This window comes from Phalacrocorax aristotelis, chromosome 7, assembly GCF_949628215.1.
Source record: "Phalacrocorax aristotelis chromosome 7, bGulAri2.1, whole genome shotgun sequence".
Classification (NCBI taxonomy): Eukaryota; Metazoa; Chordata; class Aves; order Suliformes; family Phalacrocoracidae; genus Phalacrocorax; species Phalacrocorax aristotelis.
Genome location: NC_134282.1, coordinates 55,709,331 through 55,734,159, shown reverse-complemented (window position 1 = coordinate 55,734,159; position 24,829 = coordinate 55,709,331). Strand labels below are relative to the sequence as shown.

Sequence of the window (24,829 nt, the reverse complement as noted above, 5' to 3'; positions counted from 1 at the left end):
TATTGCCCTATTCCCAAAACACTGAATCTGTTAATAAAGTGATACAGTAAAGCTTCCTCAAGTAAGTTTTTCCCTCTCCAATTCTGACTGGGAAGACAGACTGATTATATGTGACATGGAAAAGTAAGTAATATACCAAAATTCTCCGGGAGAAGGAAATGCCTTTACATAAATCACAACACGAGGTGAATACAATTGTGTGGTGTAACTGAATTGAACAAAAAGTCAATAAGCTTACATATAGAAAACAATTGCAGAGTACAAGTTTCAAACTTAATTAAAGAATATAATTACCTGAATGCAAGTGATTGCTGGGACTTGTTTCTTCAAAAAATTCATTCTTGAGTTGAATTCCTGGCGGACAAGGTAACCTCGACAGCAAGCCTGAAGTTTTGTAATCAGGTTCTCATTGGCCAGCCACAACTGCTCTCGGTTGTATGCCGCAGTGACTCCAGATATGGTGCTCTGGATTAATGTTATGGTAGGAAAAAGAGCCAGAAAGAGAATGGAGAGACAAGAAGCAGGACGTTACATCAGCCTTCCGTATTGTGCTTACAAGAAACTTCCGAGTTGCCTTTCAGTAAACAGCAACACCACGGTCCTGTACCCTTTTACTGACAGGACAAGTTTTTCTGAAATGGGACGAGGAGTTTTGACATGCACAATCTGATGATGGCCAGTGAAATAAATGAGTTACTAAGGTTGTTAACATGACTGTGGCATTGATGCATTCTCTCAGAGCTGCATTAAGGATGGAATGGTAGGAAACAGCATGTGCTATCTACCCTACCTGTATCTCCTCCCGTGACAGCTGTGTGTCATTTTGCACAAATTCCGCTGGTTCATCCCATCCTCCCTGTTTGGTCTGCAGGTTATGATAATAATGATAGCCTCCTCTCACCCAGTGTTTCACCCATTCACTTCCATTGCCCCCTAAGAGCAGAAACTGCAGTGTAAGTCTCAAAAATGGACAAGTGTCTTAGCTTTTACACACACAAGTGCTACAACTAGGAAAACCACATATACAGATGCTCCTTCCTCCATGCAAGAGGAGTGTTTCCGAGTTCCGTACGAGAACTACCTAAACACAACACATTCTACAAGTGGAGAACGTTCTGCTAATTGCTTAAGAAAAACAAAAACAAAAAAAACCCCAACGCACACACATCCCCTGCCAAAAAGAAAAAAAAAAAGAAAAAAACCTACAACCAAAAACCTTAGTTCACAAAGCATCCAAAATTGCTTCTCCACAGAAGCTTTTTTACCTCTGGTTCCAATTCCACGTGCAATAATTTTGGATTTATTTCACTAACAGCTAGCTACTTGAGGTTCACCTGCTGCTGTTTTTCTTCTCTTGAATTCCGACAGCTCTCGCTGGTAGGTCTCAGCACATTCTGGAGTAACTCCGTATAGCGCAACATCTGGGGAACGCAAGGCACTCAGGGTCTGACTAACATCGCCATGGTCCACAGCTTCATTAATGGCCAGAATTCCTAAGGAGACTTTGATAACATAAGGAAGCAGGTTATCTTGGTATTCAGGGGCTCAGTGACTCACAGCAAACTCAGAACAACAGAACGGAGCAAGGCAACATGAACACACACAGTTGGGGTGTGTGTATATACACGAATACTTAAGTGTACATAAATAAAAAACAATCAGACAAGTTGCAGTTAGAGGCCCCTTCAGTATGGAGTGTCCAACCATACATGGTACTGCTCCAGACAGCACATAAATGGTGTGCCCCAAGTCCCAGTACAGTGCTGATTTACCACCAATATTTCTCAACAACGCACAATGTTTTAGCTTACTCTGACACCTGTTTTAGTTAAGGCAGTTTCTTCTGGCAGAGCCAGTCACAACTCAAAAGGGGCCCTTTCAAAAACCAGTAACTTCCATCCCTAGTGAAAAAGTATGGAGTAGTTTGTACACAAGTTAAAAACCTGAGAGGGGAAAGACAGGAGGGCAGAGAAAGAGAAAAGTAACAACATGTCGTCCCACAGCTACTCCAGAACTGCACCTCAAATAATACAGACATATTCACAAGAGCACAGGAATCGCACTAACACAGCAAACATGAAATACAGTAATTTCCAGCACCAGGTAAGACTGCAAAAAAGTCTGCTTATACACAGAAAGATAAGGGTATCTGAAGATCCTATTCAGGCTTAAGGGCACATACTTTAACCCTGCTTTTGACCAAATGTTCCTTGGCATGACAGTCAAGCTGCTGCCTTGCCAAAATGCTCCATGGGTGGGAAAATGGTGAAACAATTGCACTGGTACTGCTGGGAATAAACAGTAAGATGAACAGGTAAAGCTCTACCCCCTACTCTACCCCCCCTTTCTTTCCCCTTTCTTTTTTCTGGGCAGTTGACAAGGGAATTCACTGTCCAAGTAATGTCATTAAAAACAACTGAATTACGCCATGGAGTTGGACAAACTCACTGTGTGTTTCGTTAGGAAACTTTTTGTGAACCTGTTGATTTTTCTCTCTTCTACAACACATACAAATAAAGAAAACAAGTGGACAAGGCACAAATATAAAAGCAAGCTCATTTTTGTGCCAACACAGCAAGGACAAGAGGAATTAATAGTGCCAGAAACTCTAAAGATATCTCATACACAGATTCATTAAGAACTCCTGTTGGAGAGCAATCCAGTCCAATCCTATTCTCAAAGCTGGGCTAACTTGAGCACCTTGCCTGCCAGAGTCTGGAAAATCTCAAAGGGGACAGATTCCACAGTGTCTTTGGACAACCCCTTTCAGAAGGCACCAGAGAGATTCCAGACTCAGATTAAACTTTTCAGCTTCCATCACGGTTGCCTATTCAAACCAAAATCAGAGGGGACTGACTGTGCATCTTTAGATAACTTTAAGTATCAGCCTAACATCAAATTAGAAGTGGAAAGTAAGACATTTTATCAGAACACCAGAGATGATGAAACAGAATCAAGAAAAATCTAAGGGGACTATAAAGAGAGAAAACAAACCAATTTACTAACACTGCACAAATAAAGCAAAACAAGCAGACCAGTGGAAATGTTCAATGTAATGGAAAATTAGAGATTTAGAGAAAATGCGAATAGAACAATTTTGTATTTTAAAAATTTACAAAAACAAGCTTTCTGAAGCATGTGGTACCCAGCAAACAAACAGCATATACAGAGAACAGGCCATTAGAATATATCAGAAGACTTCAAAACCCCTCTCGTTTTCTTAAAGGGACAGTTTCTGTCAGGAACAAGAAATGCCACCCCCCGAAAAAAAAAACCACAACACAAAAACAACCAACCAACGAAACTAGTTAAACAAAGAGTAGCAGTTAGTTCATTGTTTCTGGAGACAGAAAAGACATTATCATAAAGACTGGGACATACAGGACGTAATGATGGGTAGTCCAGTCTACCTGCAAACTCTGCTAAGGAGCAAAGATGGATATCACCGACGCATATTATTGTCTGTATTTGAAAAAGATGTGAGGTAGTCTAGAGATACTTAATAGAACCGAGACAAGACAACAATGTGCCACACAAACAAAAGGTAATGCGCACCGGAAAATACCATTTACGTTGGGCATGTGAATATTCTTATACATAACTAACCATGTACAGACACACACAATTAGTTGTGAGCAACAATCAATTTGATTGAGATTTGCCCAATACAGTACCACGGTCACATGCAAAACTGGAAAAATGGCATATCCCCCCAGAAGATAAGAAAGTTAGTATCTGAAGAACCTGACATTTGCTCTTCAAAGAAACATTACTACACCAAAAGCCATATTTACACGACATTTCCTTTGCCATATTTACATAACATTTCTAGCTCCCAACCTTTCCGTAAGAAACCAGTATTTGGTTGATAATGAGGATTAATTGCAATATTGTGTGACAATACTTACATCTCTCGGACTCCTCTGTGTCCTTGTTAGCCCTATGAATCCCATCCTGAATTTCATCTAGCCAAAGTACAGCTGTTTCATCCTGTGTGTCCTGAAGTGAATACAGTAAGAAAAATATACACAGCATGAGGAGAAAAGTATCATAACCCATAATCAACAATAGCCAATATAGTAGTTTTCCGTATCAGAGAGAATAAGAACCATTTCAGTCTTTCTAACTGACACCAACAGGAGGACGTCATGTGCACCTGTGACTAGCGGAGACTACTATGGCATTACCAGACTCGGTACATCCTTCCAGTCAAAAACTCTTTTCAGGAAACAGAACGAAGAATGGGAATCACTTTGATAAGCAGAGAGAACACAAGGTCAAGGACTCACTGCCACTTAAGCCCTAAAGCTTGCTAAGGGGACATGACTTTCCAGGAACACAAGTTAGTCCTTCAGTAGAACATGGCTAAAAGTTCTTAGAACAAAAAGCTGCCAATGCACACCTGTGTGCAGAAGCTACTCTCAGGTAACTAATAGCAGATCAGGCTGTTCTTGTCCCTGTCCACAGAAGTTCACAAGCCTGTACAAACTAGCAAACCAAAAAGTGTTGTACATATTGTGTCTGGGTGTACAGGCACAACAGTCAAAGCCACCTTTTAAGTCTTTGTGCTCATCAAGGAGCAGCGATCACACATTATCCTGTATTTTGCCTGGGATTTGAAGAAATCCAATCAACTGATGTTACGTGCAGAAATTTAATACGAGGAAAGAGAAACATTCAGCGAGTCCCAAAATATACGAAAGAACAATGATCCAGCGGTTGCCAAGCACAGCTTCTCCCCACCCACTGTTGCTTCCTGCAGGTAACTACGGAAACAAATGCTAAGACACAACCGCCACCCCTCTGACAACTCTCACCGTACAAAGAGATCGCGGGAAACATTTACTTCTGGTATGGAATAATAGCCACACTGCACAAAGGAGCCACTATTTCCTGTGGTCAAAAGCTTTAGGGCCAGACTGAAAACGAGTATTTCTTTACGCGCCCTCCACATTTTTCCCCACTGTTTTGTCGGGTCTGGAATTGACACGCTTAATGATATTTCCTTCAAGACAGTAACATGTCTTTCACAGGCAGATTTCATCTGAATGCCCCGATAGTCCAATGAGAGTGTCAGCAACAGCAAAATTCCTCTCCAGGGAGCAGGGGAGAAAAAGCAACTTCCTCTACTGTAATATCTACCACCAGAAGTCAACCTAAGGACTACCAAAACCATCCCGTGCTTTTCTACAGATCTACTGCTGGCAGGCTTTCTGGAAGGTACACACAGCATACCATACTACAGGGTCTACTGTTTCTCTCTCTCTCCGCTCATCACATAAGAAACATGCATCATATAGTGCTCCCCGTTCCCATAAGCAACTGAACAACATCTTGCGGTGAACGACAATCCCTCTCAGCCCCAAGGTACAGAAATCACTAGTTAGTAAGTAACAGTTGACCTCAGACAGTGACTATTTTCCCCACAATGTTACTTCATAATATGATCTTTCAACTTTTGAAATTGCTGCCATGCTGCTGGGAGGAGCCCTAAACTGAACACATGCCTAAATAAGGTAATTTCACACCAACTGAGAAGTCACCAGCACAGCCTGGCACTGGCACAAGCTTAATTGCACACTAAAAAGAGTTCATTATGTCATTCTGACTCAGCGGGAGGAAATGCTTCAGCAAAAATGGGCTCCTGAGGAACATTAACCCTTTCAGTGCCCTTAGGGAAGCTGCTCAATGATTTTCATCAGAAACATGTACAGTTTTCAGCTATTGTCACCACATGAGTTTGTGCTGAACACAATCTAGATATTAGTCTCTATGCAAAATTCTGCATTGGTTTTAGAGCAATGAGCTCGACAGCAGATAAAAATGCCAAAACACTCTCAAGCCACTGAAAGCAGAGACATCTGCTGCTACTTTGTAAATAGATGAGGGGGGAATAAAAAAAACCCATCAGCATACCACCCACACTACTCAAAAATCAGTTGTGTACACACACGGGCACCCTCAGTCTCTCTCCTAAATCCGTAAGATGAGACTTCGTCTTCCTCTCCCCATCTTCACCTTCGCATTTAGTCAGTTAGTGAAAGCGCCAACTACGTTTGAGTAGGTAGAAGTCCTTGGCTAATAAGACAATTACCACACAAAAAATCATTAGCAGTAAAAGTATCACCAGGTGAACGATGGGCATCAGTTTGTTTTGCTTCGTTTCTTTTTTCTAATTTATCACTTAACAGATTTTTCCACTTTCAGAAACTTTTTTTGCTGTATATAACTGTGCCTACAACTACATTTAACAAGGCACGCTAAAAAAAAAAAACAACTTAGGTTTGCAGTAAATTTGCATTTAGAAATTCATATCTAGAATGAACATGGTCTCCTTGCGAAAGCAGATGAGGCATATTATTTCTCCGTGAACAAGATACACATCTCATGCTGGACCCAGGATTAGCTGTAGCAAGCCATCTCATGCAGTTAATATCCTTATACCCCTCTCTGTAGTTAATGAAGATTCATACCGTCTGGCTGCAAATCTATTTCTCTAGTATAGAAAGATCCAAACTGACTGGGTAAGATTGGTCAATGGTATGCAGAATGCGTAGCTCTTCACTTCCAGTTTTGATTCCTGGCTTTCAGGACCAGTAATGAGCCTATTACACAAATGTAAAGGTTTAGAGAGGTGCGTTTAATTGTACTCACCTGTGCTTTCTCTCTCTTGGCTCGGAGTAGTGTATCCTGGTAATGCTGTGCTACCTTTGGGGCTACACCCTCCAATTTTGCTGCAGGAATCTGTAAGGCCTGAATAGTCTTTTTGGTGTCCCCTTCATCCAGAGCTTCATTGATAAGACCAATTGCCAAAATCCCTAGGGAGGAAGGTGTAGGGGGAGAAATAACAAGTTCCTTTTTTAGTCAACAATAATTGTAAGCACCACTTCAGAAGAAAAGTACTCTTAGTCCTTCCTAGATCAGGTATTGGCTGAGAAATGCAATATTTTTATCAGGAAAACATTATTTACTAGTAAAGAAAGCAAGAGTATTTCTCCACCTTGAAGTAGTCATAATGCCTGGGTGCTGCAATTTAAAAAAATAAAAAAAAAATGGGGGAGGGAAGGAGAGAAAGTCACTCAGGGAGACCACATGCAGGGACAGAATTGAGTCATCAGAGACCCGGCTCAGAGCCACTAGAAGAGAATTATCAAAGTCCAAATGGCCAGAGTTCACAGGTTATTGTTTTCCAAGGTTCTGGCTTCTGTAGAAAGAAATTTTCACATGAAGCTAAAAAGGTTTCCATGGAAGACCATTTAAAAATATGTATTTTCATATTTTAGAAAAGTCTTTTATTAAACATGTAGTGTTAGCTGTATTATCAAAGATGTGGATGCTATTCAAGTATAGTAAAATTTACCATTCAGCTAAAGAAAAATAAATATCTTACAGTTAGCTAAATGTGAACAGAGTATACATCATACATGCCCCACCTACAGCAACCATCTGCCATGAATCACAAAATAACTTAGGTTGAGATGGACCCTAGAGGTCATCCGACACAATTCCCTGCTTAAAGAAGGATCAATTCAAATTATGGTTTGATCAGTGCAGAACCAGGAGATCTTTTAGACAAAAGAAAGTAAGGACCTCAGCGTGGGGATTTCCAACTTTGGTTAGTGTATCCAAAGGTTATGACTTTTTCTTCTATGCAGGAAAGAGAATCACAAAACAAAAGTTTATATGAAAGACAGAACATCATAGGGAAGAGGTGGTATTTGGACGGAGTAGAGATTAAGGAAAAATATACATTGAGGACAATGCAAGAACCAGGATCACTATAATGATGGCACGGTTGCTGTCAAAAAGCAGAAATAACTGTTTGACTTAGGAACGGGCACAGAACCTAAGTAGTAATTCTCTCTGATTAGTTTGCTAATGTGGACACGACAAGACTACTTCCTGGAACGGCAATATGTTACAGTTCCTCACTAGAAAGCATTTTTTAATTTGAAACTACTTATAAGGATCGTGGAAATGAAAAATATATGCTTGTATGCCTCAAGGACCTTTTCAGACTAATTTAACTTATTCATAGACAGAAGATAATAAGTGTCCTTGCATAAGGTCATATACAAAGCAGACCAAAGAATTAAGAAGTTACAGGATTTTCTGCGCCTTTTTTTACAGGATAAGGAGTGTCAGAAGAAACAGGGTGTTGGGACTACACAAACTTTTAGGCTGCTGCTGTGACCTCTTGCATAGAAAAGATACTACGCAGTTAGCATCTTGGTGCGCGCAGGTCTGGTGTGGGTCTCTGTTTGCACGGTTTCAACAAATCTGCTCACGTGACCCAAACAGGAAACCCAGTGTCTATTTGGAGATCCAGGAAACAAGTTAATCAAGACAGCAGGCTCTTAAATTGAAATCTAACCCTCTCTAGAGTATAAAGTATTTTCAAGGTGAAATGCAACTCACCAACTACGCAACAAGAGGTGGCAGAAGACACCTCTTTGTCTCAGTTAAACAAAAAAACATTTATCATCCCCCGCACATTTTTGACAAATCTCTCCCCTCTTACGATGCAAGGCTTTGAGCTAAATATTACAAAGATGGCTTGAACGTAAATGTCATGCTACTTGCATATGGAGGAGGTTTTCAGTACTGGTCATAACCAAAAATTATAGTTCCTTAATGCAGCTGAAAAAAATTAATAGAAAATTAAATGAGCTGATATAGAACCTCACAAGGATCTACATAAGAATAAGTTTGCTTAATTGTGCTATTTTCAAGGAATCCTCTATCTCCACTCCGGATTTTAAGACAACTAGTACTGTCTTAAAGAAAGGAGAATTACTCCAATTTTCTGTCTGCCTGAAATTTTCATCATTACACTCAATCCCAATCTTTTATCACTGCTAAAAGACACTTATTAACATAAACACTACTAACAAATAGAAATGAAAAATATGCAGAACTAGAATAAGCATAGAAGTTAGGCTAACACCCATTTACATTTCTCAGCTTTCATCAGGAATTTTTTCCTTCATGAAAATTTAAGTTTTGGTACTCGCACTTGCTGCATACACTTCTAACTTCTATGGGATTTTGCACATTTTCCCATTGGGGATTTTCTTTGCACTTTACCAATATTTCATATTAAAAGGCAACAGCTGTGCAGGAATATTCTTCTTCTACTGGTCAGAAGGTCAGTCATCAGTCATTTCGGCTTTTACAGATACTGGTTTTAACAACTAGAGGTCATACGCTGTGTTAAAACAGAAAATAAAAGCTTCTAATTTCCTGACAGAACTAAGTGTAAACAAAGCAATTAATCTCTTAGAAGATCAGTACTTTCCATTTCAACTCTTATTTGAGATTTGGGTCCCAACATCTGGAACTTAGAATTTGTATGGGATCAGACTGATGGGATAATTAAATGTTCTCTGGGGAAAACAAAAAGCATCTGTATCAAATGTTTTATGCAAAAACATTTGAATACACAACTGTTGAACAGACGGCATTTCAGAATAAACTTTTTTGGGCATCTCTGTTGACTTATCACAGAATCAAAATAACTGCAGAAACTTATTTCTTTGATGCAATATTAGCACTACTGATCCTCAAAGAAGCTGTAATTTGGAAGTAGCATTAATGCAGCCAGGAGTTAAAGGACTGAGAACAAGACCTGGAAATACACTCATCTCTCTGGTTTTCATTCAAGCTCCTCATCCACTGAAGAAATGCATCTGAAAGATCCTTACAACCAAGAGGCATCAACACAAAGATGAGTAGTTTATCTTGAATTTGCAGGTCAGATTACCCACTGATAAGGAGTAGAGGGGGATCCTGGACTGAGTCTGTAGAACTTCCACTAAACACTGTAAAGGTAAAAAGGCCAAAGCACATTCAAAATAAGGACTAAAAGGGAGACAAAGGAAACCCGAACAGGGCGGAGATCACAGCCAAAGAGGGAACAAGACTTCAAGAAAAGTAACTTCTGCTGGATGTAGCAAATTAGGAAGGAGGATGGAGTACTCCAAGACCCCATGGGCTACAACTAACTCGCAGATTTGATAATATCAGTTTTCGTTAAATTTGAGGGATTGAAGCAAAATTAGAACAGATTCTAGGTACAAATCCTAGACACTGACAGCATACAACACATTTTGTTATCCAAAAATGGTTGAAATTCGCATTGGAAGGATTAATAAACTGTTTGGAGATACTGATTTCAATACCACAAACGCTCCTGACTGCCTGATCTCTCCACCAACAGTCCCACTCTCAAGCCTTTTTATTACAGACCACCAAGCCCGTCTTACTCACGACTAAGATCTTCCTAGGTATCTAATGTATGACACAACTACAAGTCAATCAATAGCTTTTTGTATTGATGCGCACCTAATTTTAGCAATCCTTATTAGCTAGGATCAGTCTAGCATGAATCGAGCAGAAAAACTTACTTTCATGTTCTTCATGCACAACTATGTTCACACGATCAACGCACGACTGGATATCATTCCACGTGATAAATTCATTTCCTTCTGCACGTGTTTGAGCTTTCAGTTTCATCAAATCATCGATATATCTGTCAAAGAACAAAACCCAAACCCAACAAATATCACATTGCAACAAGCTGGCCAGGGAATGCACAACACAGCTTGAGTGCACAGCGCAAAGTGGAAGAGGTAACATGAGGGTTGAAACTGGAACAAATACGAAAAGGGGGAAGAGGAGAAAGAGGAAAGGCTGCCTGCAGGATGGTCAGCTCAAATGTGAAACCATCAACAAAAGTGCTAAAACACTGAATGAGGGTCCAGGGCACAGAACACGGTGGGCAAGCCGGCACAGTATTAGTGACAACCTTACGGCACCGCAACCTGGCTTTAATGTGAAATCTGCGAGAAAGCATTGAGAAACAGCACAGAAATCAGACCAGTAAGAAACAGTAATCACAAAAACAAGATGCAAGAGCCAACGGAGATTAAATCAATGCTGTAATAAATAATGTAGAAAGAATGTAAAGTGTAAGGCAGGAAAAAATTCAAGAAGTCACAGAACATAAGCAACATCAAGGACAGACATGATTCCTTCAAATATCCACCTCTGACAGTTCTCATCCTCAATGTTCGTAAGCCCCGTGACAGGACTGCTCAGTTGTTTCCATACTGCATTCACATCCCCTGAATCCAAAGCCCTGTTAATCAGGGCCACAGAAGACAGCATCTCTACAGCAACGGATAGTTCTGGATGGGTGAGGTTACCCTGCATACAAAGAGGACAACAAATCAATTCCACTCGCTCTTTACAAACTATTGCTGCACAGAGAATAGAGTAATTGTCAGAAGAGACATATAACAAAGCAAAGGGACAACCATTATGACATAGAAGTAAAAAGCTGAGTATCATAAACAAAGCTGTAACACCAAGTAAGAGATTAAAGAAGACTCTTACAGGGCCAAGTAGCTCAAGATTTAGGGATTAGACTTCACATCAGACCAGAGTGAACACCAAAGCAGTTCTATGAAGACTCAAGACAGGCTCGTTACAGAGAATGCACTTAACGATACAGACAAGGTACACCCGGTGATCCACACCAACTTCCAGAAATAAGAGAAAACATGGTACTTACTTCAGGGCTCTGTTGCTGCAAGGTTGCCAGTTCCCTTTGGTAAAGATCTGCAGCAAATGCGTAAACCTCGGGTAACTGGGCCTCTGGATTCATCATTTCTGCCACAGTCTTCTCGGCATCACCCATTCGAATTGCAGAGTTAATTCTGGCTACTGCTGCCAGCCCTAGAAGTTCAAAGTAGCAGCATAAAGAATGAGGAAAGCAAGCAGCTGAGTCCCCAGTAATACAAGCACTCTTATTCTACTCAATAATCAGATACTTAAAAAAGAATAATTCCCTTAGCTGCAGGAAATGAGTGAAGCTTTCTGATCCGTACTCCCCCAGCTAGTCTTCCATTACTGCAGACAACTAAAATATATAATGCCTTCTTTAAAATAAAGCTCATGTTTAAAACCAGTTCACATTTTTGCCTGGCTATCAAAGGATTGTTTCACCGTTTCGGTCTTCTGATAGTAAGAAGCCTCCTAATTGCAAATTTTTGGATGGATGAGTAGTTACAACTTTTTCTTCCTGTTTACATCTGTCCTGCTGAAGGCAGTACATGCACTCTATAGCACGTACATGTTGGCTAACTTTAAAATAGTCCAGGTAGGTAAACAAATGCCAAGCAAGTAAGGCATTTCAAAGGTAGCCTCCTAGTTATTAGGCATTCGCTATTTTGCTCTTGTATTCTAAACCCTCTCTCCCCAGATCTCTAGTAGTCTCCTTTCTACCTATTACAAATTGAACTAATTGCTCCTGCACAGCCAGAACTGTACATTCTTCTCCAGAAAGAGCTTTGCATGGTGTCAGAAGCATCAATCAAAAAAAAAAAAAAAAAAAAAGAAGAAATCAGCCATTGTGATCTGCATTTTATTTGCTACCTGATATTTAGAAACAGTTTAAAGGTTCTGTAGCTCAAATCAAGTAAGATTTACGCCAATGGTCAGCAGGTAACCTAGCTTTCACACCTCATGAAGGAATCCAGATTTCCTTCACAGATCCATAGCACAAAAAGTCGTATAAGCATTCTAGAAAAAGAGGTTAAGGTGGATGCAAAAGTTGCATATCTGTTAATATTTCAAATTATATGCTGTTATGTCCAGCAGCATTGTAAGAGCTGGATAAAAAAATCACTACAAATAACCAGGGCAACTGTCTCTAATGTTCTTAGCAGCCGCGAAGTACTTAAAGAACACTCATAACAGTTTTAGAGACACCTCATGTATCCCCACATAGACCCAAATATAGTGCAGTCTCATCCTTTTGATCACATCCACAGTCATTCTGCTGCAACAATTTGTGCTGATCCTTACTTTGCTGATACTGTTGTGCTGCCCTGTTAGCAGTGTCCACTCCGAACTGCAACTCTTCCTTCTGCAGAGGACCTGTAAGGCCCGCCTGAGGTAAAAAAGGAAACCAGGAGAAAAGAAACCTGATGTCAGCTTCTTCACTTCAAATAGCTCAATAAAAAGAAAAAAAACCCCAGCTTTTCCTTAATACACTCTAATGCCACAGAGATTCTGCAGAGAATGACACATATGTGAGGAAGACAGAAATTACTCACCAGATTCTCAGTTCATATGCTGAAAGACCGTATGTGTACAACCTGACCCCTTCTACAGTATCGGAACTGCAGTCCCGTGAACATGGCAATTAAAGGCAAGACCCAGCTTCCAAAATTAGAAGACATTTAAGACAAAGGGGACAATTTTGTGGGAAAAGACTCCTGTATATGAGCTCTGTGCTGGAGTGAAATTAGTACTTGTGTAGTTTGCCGTGAAGCGACACATTAATTAATGTTCCATTTTACCTCTGAGTTAGCAGAACATGAAAAATGGACAACATGCAGTTTTGGTTTATACATACAGGCTTTTTGGACTATATGGTACCACATGAATACAAATAGAAAATGAGTGACTGCGGAGCAGGAGGATTTGGAATAACTGGAGTGGTAGCCATACAGGTCACGACCCTTCATATAGTTCACACAGCAAAGATGATAATTCTCCAAAAGCACTAACAGAACACATTTATATAACAAGACCTTTCAGTTACATTCGGGAAGAACATGCAATCTGACTTTGCAGTTTAGAAAACAGCTGAACTTGTTTTTTGTGGTTGCTAAAAAACTCGGTAAAAATCTTCCCAGTTCTATTTCAACCCTAGAGGCTTCTTTGGACAACTATGCGGAGTTTCTGCCACACCAAAGCTTGGTAGGACTTCTTAAAAAGCACCCACTTTTCCTATTTTGTCTTAACTGTAGGTCCCAAGAAACATAGCTTGTGAAGATCTTCAGAGATAAGTGACAAATCTGAACAGCAGCAGCTGTGGGGCTACGTCTGTGCTGTAGAAGTCCCCATACCCACACAGGAGGTTATAACAGCTATACACACATTTTCAGCTCCATCATTCACACAGAATCCCAGATAAGGAACCCTCAAAGTACAGCAATATGCTGGCTGATGGAAAGAGTATTCCAGAACAGTACATTCACTGTAAGGAATTATTCTCCAAGCAATATTGTTTAGCTATTAACCAAACAAATCTTGCATCACACCAAGAAAAAGAAAATAAAAAAAGAGAAAAAAAAGAAAAAAGCCAACCAAAAAAAAAAAACCCAATCAAGCGTGGCTCTGAATTACTGCTGTATGCCTTCCAGATTGAGGGATCCTTCTGAACACAAAAAAGCTGCACTCCAACAGAAAAAGCTGTAACAGTCTACAAAAGAAAGGTGGACTTTTTTTTTTTTAAGAGATATATATACACACACGCATGCGTGCACATCTCAACGCACATTAATACAGATAGATTGAGGGGTTCAGGGAAGACATGTTAAGTTGGTAGAAATGTAGATCCTAATAAGCCTTATACAGAGACTGTCTCAAGTGGGAAAATATATCAGGTCACATGAGACAGGTACAGTCATACAGCTGGGCAGCTCCCCTTGCAACTGCATTCAGTCCTGCTCCATAATAAATTATATAGCAGTTGAGAAGTTGAATGAGCTGCGCTGAAATCCAAGAACAGAAAGATAGGGACCCTGTTTGAAAGCTGCTTCCCAGTTAGATACTACAACCAAGTCCCAGAAACTTTAAGGCAGAGAGTTTCTTCAGCCCCAGAAAGACGTAAGTTCTAAGTGAGACTGCTTAAAATGACAGAATCACAGAATAGTCGACAGTAGAAGGAATCTCTGGAAATAGTCTAGTCCAAACCCCCACTCTAGAGCAGGTTGCCCAGGACCTCTACATAAAAGGACCTGAGGGTCCTGGTGGACACCAAGTTGAACACCAGTGAGCAAAGTGCCCTGGCAGCAAAGGTGGCTAATGGTAGTGTAGGCTGCATTAGGAGCGCTGCCTGCAGGTGGAGGGAGGTGATCCTTCCCCCTTGCTCAGCACAGGTGAGGCCACACCCACAGTACTGTGTCCAGCCAGTTCTGGGCTCCCCAGCATGAGACAGACATGGCCATACGGGAGAGAGTTGAAGGAAGGGTCACTAAGATGATTAATGGACTAGATAGAGCATCTCTCCTATGACGAAAGGCTGAGAGAGCTGGGACTGTTCAGCCTAGAAAAGAGAAGGCTCCAGGGGAATTCTCAGCAATGTGTGCAGCTATCTGAAGGGAGGGTGCAAAGAAGATGAAGCCAGGCTCTTTTCAGTGGCGTCCCGTGACAGGACAAGAGGCAGCCTGCACAAACTGAACCACAGGAGGGTCCCTCTTAACATCAGGAAACACCTGGTTTACTGTGAGGGTGACCGGGGAGTGGCACAAGTCGCCCAGAGAAATTGTGGCACCTCCACCTTTGGAGACATTCAAAAGCCATCTGGACACGATCCTGGGGAACCTGGTCCTGTGTGATCTTGTTTGAGGAAGGAGCTTGAACAAGACAAACTTGAGGGTGCCCTTCTAGCCTCAACCATTCTGTGATTCTGTGTTCAGCTGCACTTTGAGTATATCCAAGAACAGAGACTCCAGAAGCTGTCTTGTCAACTTGTTCCAGTGTTTGATCACCCTCGGTGAAATATTTTTTCTTATGCTTGAACAGAATTTCCTGAATTTCAGCTCATGCCCACTGCATTTTATACTGTCACTGTGTATCACTGAGAAGCATCTGGCTCAGTCTTCTTTATTCCCTCCCATCAGTTATTTGAGAGCTGCCTTCTCCCAAGGCTCAGTAAGCCCAGCTTTCTCAGCCTCTCCTAATATGTCAGATGCTCTGAGCCCTTCATCTGTTTCTCAGCCCTCACTAGACTTCACAGAATCCCAGGTTGGAAGGGACCTCAGGGATCATCTAGTCCAACCTTTCTAGGATGAGCACAGTCTACACAAGATGGCCCAGCACCCTGTCCAGATGACTCTTAAAAGGTGTCCAACGTGGCCGAGTCAACCAGTTCCCTGGGGAGATCATTCCAATAGTGACTGTCCTCACTGTGAAAAATTTTCCTCTGGTGTCCAATCGGAATCTCCCAAGGGCAACCTGTGTCCATCCCCCCTTGTCCTCTCCATGGGACTCCGTGTAAAAAGGGAGTCTCCATCTTCTTTGTCGCAACCCCTTAAGTACTGGTACATGGTGATGAAATCCCCTCTAAGCCTGCTTTTCTCAAGGCTAAACAAACCCAATTCTCCCAGCCTATCCTCATATGGCAGCTTCCCAGTCCTTTGATCATCTTGGTGGCCCTCCTCTGGACCCCTTCCAGCCTGTCCCATCCTTTTTGTAAGGCAGGGACCAGAACTGTACACAGTACTCCAGGTCTGGCCTGACAAGCGCTGAGTAGAGTGGGATAATGACTTCTTTCTCTCTGCTGGCGATGCCCTTTTTGATGCAACCCAGCATCCTGTTGGCTTTCCTGGCTGCAGCAGCCACTGTTCGCTCATGTTGAGCTTCCCCCCACCAGGCCCCCCAGGTCCCTTTCCACAGAGCTGCTCTCCAGCCAGGTGGACCCCAGTCTGTGCTGCACTCCTGGATTATGTTTTCCCAGGTGGAAGATCTTACACTTCTCCTTGTTAAACTTCATAAGGTTCTTGCTGGCCCACTCCTCCAGCCTATCCAGATCTTCCTGCAGAGCAGCTCTCCCTTCTGGAGCGTCTACTTCCCCACTCAACTTGGTGTCATCAGCAAAATGCATCAGGCTACACTTGATGCCGTTATCCGGATCACTTATAAAGATACTGAATAACACTGGGCCCAATATTGATCCCTGCGGTACTCCACTTGTGACAGGTTGCCACTTGGAAAAGGAGCTATTTATCACCATGCTTTGGGTGCGGCCTGTCAGCCAGGTCCCCACCCACTGCACAGACCACTTGTCTAGGCCATAATGCATTAATTTCTCCAGGAGGAGACTGTGGGGGACCGTATCAAAGCCCTTGGAGAAGCCCAGGTAGACAATGTCTACTGCCTGCCCCACATCAGCCAGGCAAGTCACTTTGTCATAGAAGGCCACCAGGTTTGTCAGGCACAATCTGCCTTTAGTGAAACCATGCTGGCTTTTCCCAGTCACGTACTTCATTTGACTTGTGATGGCCCCCAGAAGGATTCGTTCCATAACTTACCCAGGGACTGAAGTAAGGCTGATGGGCCTATAGTTACCCAGATCCTCCCTCGAGCCCTTCTTGTAGATAGGGGTAACACTTGCCTTTCTCCAGTCCTCTGGGACATCCCCCGTTCTCCATGACTTCTCGAAGATTATTTATAGTAGCCTTGCAATGATGTCAGCCAGCTCTCTCACCGCCCTCGGGTGGATGGCGTCAGGGCCCATTCATTTATAGGGGTCAAGCTCCTGTAGTAATTCATACACTTCCTGCAGTATGTCCATGCCTGTGGTCCTACAGAGCCTCAGAACTGGGTGCAGTACTCCAGCTATGGTCTTCACCAGCATCGAGTAGAGGGGGAAGGATCACCTCCTTCAGCCCGCAGACAATGTTCTTCCTAATGCATCCCAGGACACTGCTGGCTTCCTCTGCCACAGGGATATAATCCTGGCTCTTGGTCAACTCATTGCCCACCAGGACCCCGTATCCTTCTTTGCAAAGCTGTTTCCCAGCCAGTCTGTACTTCTGCATGAGGTTATTTCCTCCCTCAGGTACAGGGCTTAGTATTTGTCTTTGTTAACTTCATGAGATCCTTAATGGGACTATATCTCCAGCCTGTTGAGGTCCCTCTGAATAGCAGCACAACCATCTGCTGTATTGCCTGCTCCTGCCTGTTTTGTATCATCTGCAAACTTACAAAGGGTACAGTCTGTCCCATTTTACAGGTCATTAGTGAGGATGGTAAATGGTATTGGTCCCAGTACTAATCCTTGGGGTACACCACTAGTGACTGACGTCCAGCTGAACATCACAGAGCTGATCACAACACTTTGAGGCTGGCAGTTCAGCTAATTTTCAGTCTACCTTGCTGTCCACTTAGCCCATGCCTTAGCAGTTTGTCTGAAGATATGGGATACAGAGCCAAAAGCCTTGCTGAAGTCAAGATAAATATTCACTCCTTTCCTCTCATCCCCCAAGCCAGTCATTGTAGAAGGCTGTTAGACTGATCAAGCATCATTTCCCCTTCAAAAATCAACACTAACCACTTGTAACCACTTTCTTGCCCTTCGTATAGTTGGTAATTGTTTCCAGAATTATTTGCTGCATCATCCTCCCAGAGATTGAGGCAAGACTGACAGACCTATAATTCCCTAGATACTCTTTCTTGCCCTTCTTCATGATAGGAGTTACATTTGAGTGACATTCACTCTTTAGTCCCAGGAGCCTCCCCTGATCTCCCTCAACTTTTAGAGACTGCCTAAGAGTGACCTCACAGTCACACAGACCAGTTCCCTCAGCACTGAGGCTTGCTTCAGGTTTGCCAGCACTGAGCACGCACTCTGATTTGTTCTCATGCCTTTAACTGCTGTCATTAAACATGCCAAACAATGCAACAGCCAGCTAAGCAGTGGCTTACAACGGTGAATTACTTGCTGCCTCACACCAAGTGTTTGTTTCCCACTTGCCAGCTCTGGTGGTGTAAGACTTACACTATCAATGAGGTCTGCTCCAGTACCTGATGACTGAACAGTGGAAAGATTTAAAAGCCTTATGGTAATGCGTAGCTACCCTCTCCAAAAATAAACAAAAATGCAAACCTGACATTTGTTCAGGACCTCAGTTTAAACTGCCAGGCCCTACTACAGATTCAGCTCTCTGACTGCTTGTCATATACTACTTCTACTCCAAACTATGGTTCAAAGGCCCTAAGAACAAATACATTTCTTCAATCTCTTACTGTAATTATGCAGTCTGAACTTTTCTAGGTCTTTTTATTCACTGCAGTGCAAAGGCCATCTCATCTCCTCCTCCTTGACAGGTCATCCAGCAGGTGCTGTTGGGTCACATCACTGCATTTTCTGCCTATGACATACAAGCTCCTATGCATCCACCACAGTGCCTGAGATGTAATTTCTTGTAACTGTATAACTCACTTGTTTGCATTTTTCCTGGATCTAAATACATGCAACAACTTACTTGTCTACCTTACTGCATTTAAAAAAAATAATTCATTAAAGAGATGCAACAGTAATAACCACCTTTGTATCAGCATATTTTTCCCCTATTAACATACATGACATTGTGATAATTGAGACAACGCTGATTTTAGAAACCATTCTGTGCATTTTATAAGCAGCATATGGAACCAGCCTGCACATAAAATCCACTGAAGAGTTGGCTTGAAATGAGAAACTAAGGTTACCCTTAGTTATAGAACCATAGAATCACTTAGGTTGGAAAAGGCCCTTAAGATCATCGAGTCCAACCACAAACCTAACACTGCCAAGCGCACCACTAAGCTATGACCCTAAGCACCGTGTCTACAAATGGCATATGGTGGGATTCTCCAGTGAAAGTAGCGTATGCTTACCTGATAGGTATTTATAAAATACAAATATCCATGTTATTTGGGCACTGACAATAGTAAAATGAGAGGGAAGATGCACCTGTATTATAATGGTTCTATACACACACGAGTTATTATTTTAAGGTTTGGTGAAAATATTTTAATTATATATATACACATACGTACAAGCATTACCCTGGCCTTTCATATGCAGAGATGAAAACTAAATGATAAATATGCTTACTGTATGCTCCTGTCTCTTAGCGTTAACTTTTTCAAACCAACACTAAACTCTAATGCAGGTAACATAGGAAGTGGTTAGTATACAGTGGTATGGTGAAAGGAAGGGACGGGGAAAAACCTCAAGAATCAGGGTAATCTAGATCTTTCCATACCTCCTGTTTCTGTTGTCTGTCACTCAAAAACTGCTTGAAATACCAGTCACAATTTTCTCGTAGCAATCCTCGGAGTCCCAGGGATGGTGTTGCCAAAGCTTCATACAGTGCTAAAGCATCTCCTTGTTCCAAGGCTAGGTCGATCTTTGATATGGCTGCATGTGCTAGCAACAGTAAAGCAGAGTTTTTAGAGAAAACATTAGATGAGGAAGTCCTATGGTTTATATAGCCTAATGCTCAGAAAGAAATACTCTTAGACCTGATGGATAGTAAGTTAGGTATGCAATCCAAATGGAAGCCTTCCAAAGTCAATCGCAAAGTAGTACTTGAAAAAGGGCTTGAAGGTTGAAAATGGCATGCATTACTCAAGATGAAAAGGGCGGGGGGGGGGGGGCGGAAGAAGGGGCGCCAGAGACATGGACAATCCATTTCCTAAAGGAAGGGCAACAGAAGTCAAAAATGAATTCAGCTTATAACTACGTACTAATAACACTGAGAAAAAAACCCCACCCACAGAAACAGGGAACTGCCTTCTCCTTTTGTTAGCACTACAGAAGGTGAGGAGGAGCACAAGTATCATTAAAGTACTCTTTTAATTAAGACTATTACTTTAGCATGATACCTACTGTTCACTTTATTGATGTTTCCCTGAATCTCAGCTTGAGTCAGAAGTTCTTCATACACATCTCTCTCTCTCTCTGAATTTTCTGAGGCAATCTGAAGATGAAATAAAAAACTAATCAGTGTTTCTACAGTTTCCTTTGCCCCCATAAATGTTCTCAATGAAAAGGTGACAGAAGATAACTATATAGCTATATAGAGCCCTAATACATCACAGATAGGCTACCTCTACACATGCAAAAAACAGAAACCCTAGAAGTAAATATATACAAAGTAAGTATACTCACACTCTGATAGAGACAGCCTAGAGACACCTTATTTTGATGTAACCATTCTATATGAACACACTGTAGAGCTCCAGAACATAGCAAGCAGTACACACAGCTAGGCATTTGATAAATAGCATTCTAAAACAACACTGACTCCTTCCAAGAGTATCATTCAGTTTTGCTCATCCTTTCATTGTTAGGAAAGCATGATTATATTGTATAAAGAGAGATGGATACCATTCCCAACGTATAAAGGCTGTCATGAGTTCTGTATCTATGCGGCCGTATTTCAGACGGCTAAACAGAGTAACACAGCTAACTGCTGCCTGTCTTCTACCACAGGAAGACGGGTTACTGAAGAACATATTAGAATACCACCAGGACTAAATCCACCTAACACTATATATAGGACTGTAACACATATTCTGTGAATTCCCCACAGTTTACACTGCAATACAAAAATGCAATGCATGCAAATAGATGGTTTCAAAGAAGAATTGGTCTACCCTATTTTTAGCATTCTCCATTTTGTCTTGCTTTGCTCTGTAGAGTGTGTCTTGGTAAGTGGATTCCAGTTGATCATCAAGATTTATTAGCATGGCATTAGGGTTCTTCATCGCCATAAGAGTGTCAGCTGGATTCTGATGATCGATTGCTTCATTAATGGCAATGACAGCAGCATGTACTGAAAAGCAAGTCACAGTCTGCTAGTTAGTCCCAAACACAACAGCTCTGTTAAAAATTGAGAGCCTAACTGGAAGGAGCAGAAGAATTATCTGGAAATTAACTGGAATGCAGAATTATCAAAGTACCTCTCATTCCATCACGGTTTTTTGTTCTTTACAAAAAATGGCTGCCTACTTCCAAGAACAATACTCTAGCTAGTCAAATCATCATGTCCCAGAAAAGAAAAGAAAAAAAAAAAACATGCAAGGAGAAGAAGAAAACCCTCTTCCCACTCTTCCAAAAGGCCTATCAAAAGCACTGTACTGTCTTACAACAGGGGACTTGGAGGGGGGGCGGGGAATCTAATCTGCTGATTTAATAATCACATAAAACAAAACTCAATTTTTCCTTACATGCTGCTTCATCCACAGAAAGTTCATTCGCAAGAATTCCTCCAATCTTACTGAAGGCGGGCATCTGAATACCATACTTCTCCAGTTCAAGCCTCATATTACTGATTTCCTCCTCTGAAACACACATAAAAACAGTGTTATGCAGGCTCGAACACATTAGGAATCAGCAGTGGTATAGCAACCACAGCTACAAAAAAAAAATTCAGGATAACTACAATAAATTAAAATGACTTTAAATAATACTTAGAATACAACTCAGTAAGTGAAACAAAATAAATAGTAAAATGTGTAAAATCAGTTTTCAAAGTCTACATTCCTCCCAGAAACTCCCATTGGAATATTCTGTCTCACTACAAAACAACACACGACCCTCATGAGGAGCTGGAAACAGACTCCATCATTCTGAGGTTCCTCAACTGTGGCTGCCAACAGGTCAGGAAAGTGCACAGGCAGTATTTTAGCATTCTTTTTTCCCCACAGAGAGACTGTGGTGGGAAAAACAAATGGAGACAGGCTGTTGCTAAATACCATACAACTCAAAAAGGGAATTGATAGTTTAGTATTTTATAGGTACAATCAACAACTGTTTTACAGGAAAATAAAGTTTATACACCTCTTAAAATCAGATGTGCATCCTCAGGCAGGAACCTCAGTAATGCAAAATGCAGAATTCGACACTTTTGCAAAAATCAAGGAACTGAAACCTTGAGGAGGCATGTAGACATGAGACTTTGTGCTGGCATCTCCTGCAGCCGATCTGCTGGCAAATTCACTCTTCTGGCCAAACTGAAACCTCTCTCAAGGGGATGGTGGCAAGGTTTAAGTATCTTACAACAGTGACAAAAAAGTTAAAGGGCTGTAATTTGCAAAAGTAATGATTTGTGAACCCACGGCTATTTAACAGCCTGGCTCAGAAGCACCCAATTAAAACCTTTTTCTTAAATTACTAGAACTCCTCACAGCCATTACTTTGGAATTTCATTTGCATTTAGGATATCAACAGTAACAATCTATACAATGTTTAGTAGACTATAAGACAAAGGCAGCACATATCAGCACTTTTAGCACTTTTTTTTTTCCTTTTACCTGTGAAGTCCACCTTCCCATATAAATCCTGAATTTGGGGGGCAAGACCCAGTTTGAACAGGTACAGGCTAGAAAAGAAAATAAGCAAACAATTACAACTAGTAATTTTCCCTTGTGGTTCAGACAATGACAAGGATAATTTTAGGACAGAGAATCATTAAGGTTGAAAAAGACCTCTAGAATCATCAAGTCCAACCATCAACCCAACACTACCATGCCTCCTAAACCATGCCCTGAAGTGCCACGTCTACATGTCTTTTAAATATCTCCAGGGACGGCAACTCTACCGCCTCTCTGGGCAGCCCATTCCAATGCCTGACCACTCTTTCAGTGAATAAATTTTTCCCTAATATCCATTCTAAACCTCCCCTGGCGCAGCCTGAAGCCATTTCCTCTTGTTCTACTGCTAGTAATCTGGGAGAAGAGACCAACGCCCACCTCGCTACAACCTCCTTTCAGGTAGCTGTAGGAAGCGGTAAGGTCTCCCCTCAGCCTCCTCTTCTCCGGACTGAACAACCCCGGTTCTCTCAGCCGCTCCTCATCAGACTTGTTCTCTAGACCCTTCACCAGCTTCGCTACTCTTCTTTGCCCACACTCCAGTACCTCAATGTCCTTCTTGTCCTGAGGGGCCCAAAACTGAACACAGTATTCAGGGTGCGGCCTCACCAGTGCTGAGTACGGGGCCACGCAGACAGTAGAGGGGGGGGGGGAGGCGAGAACTGGGATGGGAAGGTAGTAATCACAACACACTTGACTGGGTTTTTTTTCTTTGGCATATGGTTTAGCCACTACCCAAGGCAAAACAGTGGGTTCACGGATCTTTGATCTGTCCTGGCAAGATGGTTTTGCTAGAAAATTCGTGTTCAATCACACTTCGGTTCAGCTCTCTCCCCTCTCACCTTTCAGCTTTGCAGAAAGATTTCAGAAGCAATTGGATTTCTTCCTAGCATGCCTTACCTGAGTGCATGAATACAATAGATACAGCGTGGCATGTTCTTGCGATCATAGATGTCTGTAGTTTCTGGGTAGAATATCTAAAAATAAAACAAAGTTAGCAGTCTTAATTATACTCAACCTATATAGCCAAATCACACAACTGTGTTAAGCCCAAATCTTCTGCAGTACACTAACAAAGCAGCACACAGAACAAAACTCTTCAAGCTTCTCTGCCCTGGCCCAACATTTCTCCTACTTGAAGCGCCAATCCTTCCTTTCATTTCTACCACCCAAACCAGGGCTCCCCTTTTCCTGCCCATATTCTACACACATGGACGAGCACACTTTCTTTTGTGTGCCCACCAAAATACTGGGTCATGAGGTACTAGTGAGGACTTTGGTAAAAGCAAAGAGATTTAAAAAAAAAAAAAAAAAAAAAAACATCAGAAGAGAGGAGTTTGCTTGGTCTAAGTGGGGCTGAGAAGCAAGAGAAGAGACAGTGACAAAGTGATACTGAGACCAGCACTGAGGTGCTCTGCATACTACATTTTCAGTTAGCTGGACCCAAAAGCTTTCACAGTCTCAAATGAAAAGCTCTTCAAAGCTCTTCAAAGACGTGGGCTAATACTGGAAGCGTCAATTCATTCAGAAGTGCTGACAAGGGACGTTACTTTCTAGTTATTGGAAGGTTCCTAGCTGTTGTCTATGCACACAAAACAGCATTGCTCTTTCTGTAAAGGCAAGAGCAACTGAAGGACCCTCACAATTCCACAGCATCAGTTCCCTGGCTCTTCTTAAATAATTGTGCGTTAATACTTAAAGCACCAGTATCTCTTTGTCAATGTACTGGACCCCAGCCCAGTTTCTTTAACATATCCTCACACATTTATTTCCCTCCAAAACCCACTTACATCTGAAAATTTTGCCTCAAACTTCTCTGTCTAGCTTCCTCCCCATTTATTTTCACATAACAACCGTAACAGCATACTTCAGTATATCCTAATCCCAA

The 24,829-nt window shown here is 41.7% G+C and overlaps 1 protein-coding gene across 1 annotated transcript in view; it reads right to left on the bottom strand.

Annotated features, from left to right (window-relative positions):
* IQGAP1 (IQ motif containing GTPase activating protein 1) overlaps positions 1-24,829 on the bottom strand; it is a 74,716-nt gene that overhangs the window by 23,913 nt on the left and 25,974 nt on the right. Inside the window, exons 5-19 of the mRNA XM_075100947.1 lie at positions 23,842-23,918; positions 22,885-22,952; positions 21,799-21,912; positions 21,226-21,404; positions 20,456-20,546; positions 19,830-19,993; positions 12,871-12,955; positions 11,576-11,739; positions 11,048-11,208; positions 10,407-10,531; positions 6,655-6,818; positions 3,909-3,999; positions 1,335-1,502; positions 791-933; positions 295-465 (exon numbers count right to left, since the gene is read on the bottom strand). Coding sequence (XP_074957048.1) covers positions 295-465; positions 791-933; positions 1,335-1,502; positions 3,909-3,999; positions 6,655-6,818; positions 10,407-10,531; positions 11,048-11,208; positions 11,576-11,739; positions 12,871-12,955; positions 19,830-19,993; positions 20,456-20,546; positions 21,226-21,404; positions 21,799-21,912; positions 22,885-22,952; positions 23,842-23,918 — 1,965 coding nt within the window. The remainder of the gene's footprint in view (positions 1-294; positions 466-790; positions 934-1,334; positions 1,503-3,908; positions 4,000-6,654; positions 6,819-10,406; positions 10,532-11,047; positions 11,209-11,575; positions 11,740-12,870; positions 12,956-19,829; positions 19,994-20,455; positions 20,547-21,225; positions 21,405-21,798; positions 21,913-22,884; positions 22,953-23,841; positions 23,919-24,829) is intronic.